The following is an 8,958-nucleotide window of genomic DNA, read 5'->3' as shown; positions in this document are numbered from 1 at the left end:
TTATTAATTAAATTACTCTTATTTAATGACCCTTTACTTATCTACTCTGTTGTGTCAATCAATGTTTCCGCGTGCATAATAAAATTTTAGAGAAATTAACAGATTGCTTTTTTTTATCATACATTTGTGTTATGGTTATATTCTTCGCGATCTGGCAATATTACCCGGTGACTTCAAGTATGCGCGCGGCGAAAGTGTGTCTAAGTGAGGGAATTATTGGACACAGTCCGATGTATACAAATATGGTTCTACGCTCCTTCTGGACTATTCCTAATTCTATATATAGCGGTTTTTTTTTAAATTTCATCTAAACTGTAGTATAAATGTAAATGGTATCAAAACATTAAATTAAAATTCGTGAATTAACAATTGTATTATTTTTTTCAGATATTGAATCCAGAATTGGTCGTGTGAAGAAGAAATTCAATCAATCAAAATATGGTTACAAATTTGCTTAGCAAACGTAGCTCAGTAAACAGATTAAATAGTTACTTTTTAAATATAACAATAAATAATAGGACTAAATAACTAAAAATAATTATCTAATTAATAAATATTGTGATGTTAATCAAGTGCCTTAGATTAAATATTTAATTTCTTACCTAATTATTTTATTGGAGTGGTTATATCTGTGATAAGTTTTATTAATTTTATTACTAGTGATTTATTTAAAATTCCAATAATGGGTTTACATAAGCAATATTTGAGGGTGGGGCAGAGTGCTAGGAACAAGGTTTTTGGGATTAATCCCGAAACAGGATTTGCGGAGCGAACCGGGAATACTCCGCTGAATATGCTGATTTCTGAACAAGGAAAAATCAACCACGGTGAGTCTTTCTTAAATATTTTTAATTATTGTTGTTTATATGTAATGCCTATTATTATATGGACCTTACTTATGAATCGGGTATTTTTTTATATATATATATTTTTTTTCTTTTATTCAGGAAACATACAGTACAGTTACAAAGTTTAATATTTTACACAATTAGACTTAATTCTAATGGACCAGTGAAGTTTCCATATTATAAAGCAATTATATGTAAGGTTAATTATGAAAGTATAAAAAAGAGAAGAAAAAAGAAAAACATAAATGAAAGTTGTTTAAAAATTAAAATTTAAGTGAAAAAAAGATATTTTAAAGTTTGTAGTTTGTAGTGAGTATTTACAAATGGAAATAATATTAAAGATGAAAAAAAATTGTAAGAGTAATTAAAAATTAAGAATTGAAATAAAGAATGAAAAACATGCTCAGATGTAAAAATAAAATAAAATAGTAATAACATTAATAAAAATAAAAAAAAACCAATACACACATTTATTTTAAGGGATTCAAAGAAAAGATGAGAAGAATCTTTAAGTGAAATATAAGACAGTTAATTTAGGTCAATTTAAAAAAAATCTTCAAAATTAATGACACATTGTAGTAAGAGCAGCAATATATTGATTTTATTTACATTTATAATATAAGTAATTAAAAGTAGTTTAAAAGTATAAAAACATGCCAATGCAGCAGAGAAATAAGAAAAGATAAAGAAGGAATAACAAGTATAGCAAGTCATCTTTAAAATTTGAAAAAGCAATATAAGGAGAAGATTTTAAACCAAGAGCTATAAATCTAAGCTTGAGAATAGTGGTAGAATAATGATGGTATAGCAAAAAGTATTACTTATAAACCTCGCAAAGAGTTAAACACGGTTAAAATCTGGGATAGCGACCATAAAAATTTATGACTGTACATTATTTATTTATTTATTTTGTTCATTAACGCTCAAAAGGCATTTACAAAAAATAAAAATAAAAATAAAATACTCGCTAACATGCTAAATAATAAACACAGAATATACAGAAAAAAATATGTGAAATTAGTTAGAAATAATATAATAATTTTTTTACAAAGTAAACAAAAAAATAATAACAAAGGTATGCAAGAAAAAACTGTAAGCATATAAACAAAAAATGCAAAAATATAAGTTTATGAAATAAATTCTGTAAAGCAAACACAGTAAATAAAGTGTTACGGTAAGCAGGATGGACAACTTAAAGTTAAATTAATAAACAAGCAAGCATATATTATCGCGGAAAAAATAAAACATAAAAATTGTGATAAAAAATGAAACATGAATAAACTTACGAACTCGTTTTTACCTTCTCCTCTTCTTTACAATTTTGATTTATTTTTCTAACGGTTAAGTAGTGTCGATTCAATTATGACGCTTGTTTGTTGTTATTATAAAAGTTACTGCGCACGCGCACATATCAGTGTTGACTGTTTAAAAAATAAGGCATGAAATAACCTAAAATAAATAAAAATTTATAAATAAGCTTTTTTTTATAATTATTAATCAGTTATAAATAGTTAATTCGGGTATAGTTATTTATTAATGTAATCCTTGTGTAAGGAAATTTAATAAGTAAGGTCCTATGCATAATACTGTTATGCCTCTCTTTATAAGGGAAAAGGTTTAAGAGTGAAATGCGGAAATTATGGAGCAAGCAGTCTTTTGAGCGCTGTTGGCAAAATGTATGGAATAATACTGATTGCGAGAGTTACTGAGGATAGATTGTCGTATGTTCAGAGCGGTTTTATTAATGGAAGAGGATGTATGGATCAAATATTTGCTTTACGAAACATGACAGATTTTTTTTGCCATAAACCAGAAAAATATTTTAATAAATAATAGAATTTATCAATGCAACATTTTTTTTCTGTTACTGAGAAGGTTTACAAACGCGGTCCGACTTTTCTTTATATTTATTTATTTATTTATTTTTACATAAACGGCATAAATTGCCTTTAACATATATTGAACATAAATATTTTTAAAAAAATACATATTTAAAAACATAACAAAAATCATAAAATTGCATAACTATAACAATAGTAACAAGTAGGTAAATATACAAAAGCAACCAAAAATATTAACGAAATAAATACATAAACATGAAAAAACAAAAAAAGCAAAAACATTTTTAAATATAAAGAAAAGTTTAAGAATAATATTGCGAGAGAAAAAAAGAAATCAGACTCGTTTTATAACGATCGAGTCCAGAACCAAATATATCAGCCTTGTCCTCATACTGATTGCCATATCTATGGAGCCTAGGGATAGGCGAGTGCATGTGATAGTTGGTTCTAGAACTTGCAGAACAAAAAGGAGATCTGTGGCGGATATGTCGACCAGGTACAAGGAAACACACCAACTCCAGCAAATCTGGACAGTCAATTAATGAATTGATCACCTTTAAAAGTTAAGTTAATATTAGGTCAGATAGGATTCTTCTATCAGAAAGTCTTAAAAGATTTCGTGAAGACAACAATTGATTATAATTAAATAAAGCAGCTGGAATATGAAGTTTAAAATTAATATATTAGAATGTACACGATAATGGGGCGACCAGACTGGAGAAATATATTCTAAACGACTTCTAACCAGGGAGCAATAAAGTGACTTGATTGGTGCGATACTTTCAAATTTATTAGTAACCCTACAAATAAATCCCAACATACTTAGCGCCTCATACATACGTATTTACATATTTTCTCCCTGGATTCACTGAATTCAACTCAAAATATTATACCTGGGGTGGCGGTTATAATTTTGTGTGGGTATTATTTGACTGAATCGTTGATCTGTCATAATTTTGATGATGATAATGATGGCAAGAACGAAGAAGAAAAATATGCGGCCAAACAAATTACACCAGACAAAAATCCTACCTTTAGGAAGATAGGAAAGGGAATCAGGGGCAGGAATCCGGATGCTATCTCCAAGTCCTGGCTTCTGGGTAGTTTTTCCCTTTTTCGGTGAACTCAGCACTTTCTCTTTAGTTATTTGGGAAATATAAAGTTGAATGTGGCGGCGCGGCGGTCAAATGATGTAAAGGTGTTCAGATGCGGGCAGATGATTAAAGGACGAGCAGATGCGGGCAGATAAAATTATGAACATGCGGTAGTTAAAAAATAATATCAAGAAGAAAAAATGTGATTGTTGATGTTGGTTGTTGGTCCTGTACTCAGATGCGGTGTGCTGTATGTGGTGGGTAAGCTGAAGCTGTTGATGTTGGTTGCTATGGATATGAAAAATTGTTCTCGTAGCAACCGTAGCTACCCATGGCCATAGAGACGAGGAGAATAAACAAACATTGAAAGTTGGGAGATCACAGGATGGGTAGGATAGGTGGATCTTCATCTAACAGCCACACACCACTCGATCCCACCAACCACTCGCACGACCAATACCCCTTTCTCGGAGGTTCTTCACCGTCGTTGAGAAATAGTTTAAGTAATTAATCACTTGACGATTGAAATAATGAAATGCTTTAATCAAATCAGTGTTTACAGAATATATTTTTAGATTTCACAGAGTATGATAAATATGTAAGTTTGACCCACTTTTGAAGCGCCGCACATACAGGGTGGCCAGATAATCGAGGCAAAAAAAAGTTATATAACACCCTTTAGAACTGTAAAATTAAGTTGAATCATGCTTCCAGTTTAGACAATATAAAAAAGTACTTTTGACAGATTACAATAGTGTTGTGACAATCTTTTTTTGATATCGATTTTACATAATTTTTTGTCAGATGGGGTGAATTTAAATGGGTTTTCGTGACCAAATAGCTTAGTACGTAATAGTTCAACGTCGAAATTGTCGTCGATCAGTTTTAATTAATCGTATTGAGAACTCTTTAAAATGAACACGCCCAATATACGCCGATCTACCAATGAATAAAATGACTGCATTGACACTCATTTTTGGAATCTCTAACTTACATATCACTCCACTAGTTCGGGAATTAAACCGGCTACGTTTTCTACAGAGGGTGGAATACAAACTCTGTTGTCTTATGTATAAATCACTGCACAACTCTGCTCCAGAATATCTAATGGAACTCTGCATTTTACATGAACTCGCTGATAGACGTCTTTCGCTTAGATAAGTCAAGAGGAAAAGTTATTATACCTCTGTAAATTCGTCGAACGCGCATTTTCGGTCGCAGGCCTTACGGAATGGAATGCTCTTCCACCAGAGGTGCGAAACTGAAAGAGTGAAGTGATGTTTCGATGACAAAGTAAATTATTTTTCTTTAATTGCAAATTGAAAAAAGTTAAAATTAAATTTTTTTTTTTATATAATCACTTTGTAAAGCGCCCTTGAGGTAATATATTACAAAAATGGCGCTATGTAAGTTATCCATAATAATAATATAATTTAATATTCCATATAAAGTCGATATTGTCGATCGATCATGAAGTTTCCTGGGCCCCGATTATAATGGGAAGCTAAAATTTATCTTCAATTTTATCCACAAAAGTTTTCTGTATGAAAAGCAGAATATGCATACATTTCTTTGAAACATGTTCAAGTATAGGTAAAGCTAGAGTTTCCTAGGACAGCGGTGCCCGTATCTTGACGGCCGTAGTGAACGGTGATGCGGTAGACAGCCGTTGTAACAGCGACTAGAGAGTGGTTTCCTAGGAAAACTGTTTTGATAACATTTATTAGCACCGTTTTCCTAGGAAACCACTCTCTAGTCACCGTTACGACGGCTGTCCACCGCATCACCGTTCACTACGGCCGTTAAGATACGGGCACCGCTGTCCTGGGAAACCCTAGCTTTACCGACCAAGATACTTTATGTCCATGCAAATTAACTTCCCATTGTAATCGGGGTCCTGATGGTGATCACTATTGCGGTGACTCAACAATAAAGTACGGCATTTGTTTACTACACTTAACTGTCAATATTTACAGAACCTTATGAGCGTGCAAACGTCAAAAGTCTCTTCTTAAAATGACTAGAGAATAGTAAAGTATTTACCGTTTTTTAGATAAGCAAATTTTTACTGTTTTTTTTTTCCTCTTAATTTCACTTAAGTTACCTTAAATTATATTTTAGTGGACAAATATGTAATTATTTTTTCTTATATTTCTTAACCGTTAACTTTTACGAGCCTGAGCGTGTAAAAAATCCGCAAGTTCCTGAGGAGGATAACAGGAATACCCCAAGTAAAATGCCATAAATGACCTCTATTACGGCATGGGTTATCTCTTTGTTTTATTAAGAAAAGAACCCTTTCAATACCCACTAACCGCTTTGTTTTTTCCCCTTCTCTTTCACATAAGTAGCTGCCCGATTATGGAATAATCTATCCACTATTTTTTATATATTTTTTTATTTATTTATGTATTTCACAGTTTTAAAATGTACAGAGTTTATTTGTTTCAGGTCCCGACTAGCTAGGAAATTCCTGTGTTTAGGAAGGACCTTTTTTTTTTCATGTGTTTTTTTTTTTATTTCATTAAATGATGCTTAATAAATTCAAAGAATAATAATAACATTAGGAAAAATCTATATAAATATAAATTAGAAAACATGCAAGTAATAATAATAAAAAATTGAATCATAAAAATAAATTAGAAAATATGCCATTAATAGTAAATAAATGAGACATAATTATTATAAATTAGAAAACATACCGATAAAAATAAAAATTGAAACACAAATACACATTTTAAAATATAACATTAGTAATAAAGAAATTGAACAAAAATATAAATTTGGAAACATACCGATAATAATAAAAATTGAAGCATAAATACAAATTTGAAAATATATCGTTAGTAATTACAAATTGAAGAACAAAAATAAATTACAGAATATACCATTTATAATTTTAAAAAATTAAGATACGTGTAAAATACTAGTATTAAAAAGAAAAATAAAACATATGTAAATGAATAAACATAAAAAGTAAAAATGAAATATACATAAAAACAATAAGAGATTTTTTTTCAATTAAAAGCAACATAATTTTTAGTCATGAAAATAATTACAGGATATAAAAAAAAATGTCAGAGATGTTTATATTCATATCACGTCAGAAATCTCACTTCTTAAATATTTTAATTTATCCTTTCTCCTCTCTCTTTCAATCCCTCTTTCCTTCCCCCTCTCTTCATAATTTACTGTGGATAGTCAATTTTTATTATTTGAAAAAATGTGTAAACATTTATCTATGTTTTTATTATACTGAAAATATTATAGTATACACACAATATGTTCATATACCACTAATTTTCTCAAATTGAAAATTGTGGGTAGGTAGGAAGAAATTTCCTTAAAGCTATTTATCCGCATATATGCATATGTATTTAAAGTGTTTAAATAAATAAATAACTTCGTGATTAACACAGGTTTGGACGGATACCAGATATTCGGTGAGCCTCTAAGCCAGATAGCCGGATATCTGGCCCATTGTCTAAAAAAACACGCCGGTTCTTGAATGTCTGTCATAGTTAAAAACAAAACTTTTAATAAGCATAAAAAGGAGGATAAAATATTTTATTGGTCGCTGAGTTGTATATCAAGATGGTTTAAAGGATGATTGTTTAATTGGGAAATTTCACCCCTTTTTCTTAAACTTTTTCGGAAAAATAAAAAAAAATTGGTTATCATTTTTTATTTTCAGGTTAAATTAATTTTCTAAAGTGCATACTGAATACTGATAAACGTTTTATGCAAACACGACATTTTTTTAAACAATGAGAGCTATTCTATTTATACCAAACACAATCGATATTAATAAATTATTTTAGTGGTGTTTATTTCATGAATTTTTTTGTAGTTTATTGAGTATTAGGTATCTGCCGGATATTGAGCTGGTATCCGGTATCCGGCCGGATGCTTAAATACGGCTGGTAGGCCGTATATCAGATATATGTTTCGTTTCTACTACAAATACATAAAATTATTTATTTATTTATTTTCATTTAACGTTTTACATAACTTATTCTTAGTGGTGAGGGTCAGTGCTATGCAAGCTGCATCACTGCGGCTTGTGAACGTTTGACATACCACTTTCGTTTTTAAATATGAATACCTCACTGGGCACAACCCATGGTCATGATTTTGATAGTGGTGTTTTTTTTGGTAATGGATTATATTATGTACGGATTTATGTAAGGATAGCAGTGGCAAACGGTGATTTTATTTACAGGTAAGCTAACAAAAACAATAATTTATTTGTTATTAGTAGGTGCATTATTTAATGGTATTTATTTATTTATTTGACGGATTTATGCAGTCCATTCTAACGATGGTAAATACAATTTCCTATAATTAATACAGGCACTAATAAAATAAAATACAACTAAATAAAATTAAACTTTTTAATACTTGACACTGAACTTTCTTTAGCAATTCGTATTGAACATGTTATCAATAAATCCTTAAAACTCCTTGGATTTATTAACAGCAGCACAACTGACTTCAAAAATATCAATACCCTTAAAACTCTTCTGTTCCCTAGTCCGCCCGCACCTATTTCTACCTCTGTCTCGGTCTCCATATTATGATGTTTACATCAAAAATATTGAATCAGTTCGACGTTAATTTTTAAGAAAGATAGGCTTGAGGTTGGGCTTATTCAGAAACCGATGTACGTACAATGAGTTAGAAACTATCTTAAATATATCTTCTTTTCAAGACCTTTGAAATAAATTCAACCTTCTAGTCCTATTTAAAATTCTCAACTCACTATTTGATGCGCCTGAACTACTGACATAACAACAATCAAATTAAATATCCCAACTAGAAACCCCAGACAAAACTTACGCTTTCATACCGATATCCATAGAACTAACTATGGTTTTCATTCCCCTATGCCCAGAATTCTTAGGTCTGCCAACAAACATACCAGTCTTGATTTCTTTGATAACAAGTTGTCTTCTTTCAAACGATCACTGAATCAAATTCAATTATAAACACCACTCTCCCGCTTCCACTCCCACCGAATCTACTAAATACCACCGTGTCTTTGTATTTTCCTTTAAAATAAATTTTAATGTATAAATATGCCCTTAAAAATTCCCATTGGGCGTACATATAAATAAACAATGTAATTAAAATATACTATAAATTGCTATTTTTTCTGTGGTTCTGTGTGATTTT

At 30.3% G+C, this 8,958-nt stretch overlaps 1 protein-coding gene across 1 annotated transcript in view; it reads left to right on the top strand.

Annotated features, from left to right (window-relative positions):
* The first annotated feature begins 618 nt into the window (after positions 1-618).
* The window catches only part of dsb (scavenger receptor class B member debris buster), a 121,027-nt gene continuing 112,687 nt past the window's right edge, over positions 619-8,958 (top strand). The window contains exon 1 of the mRNA XM_088236456.1: positions 619-827. Coding sequence (XP_088092582.1) covers positions 683-827 — 145 coding nt within the window. The 5' untranslated portion in view covers positions 619-682. The remainder of the gene's footprint in view (positions 828-8,958) is intronic.

Source organism: Micrasema longulum, unplaced genomic scaffold, assembly GCF_059751315.1.
Source record: "Micrasema longulum isolate JH-2025_06_02 unplaced genomic scaffold, ASM5975131v1 h1tg001558l, whole genome shotgun sequence".
Taxonomy (NCBI): Eukaryota; Metazoa; Arthropoda; class Insecta; order Trichoptera; family Brachycentridae; genus Micrasema; species Micrasema longulum.
The sequence above is the reverse complement of the archived record's forward strand: the minus strand, read 5'-3'. Positions and strand labels throughout refer to the sequence as shown.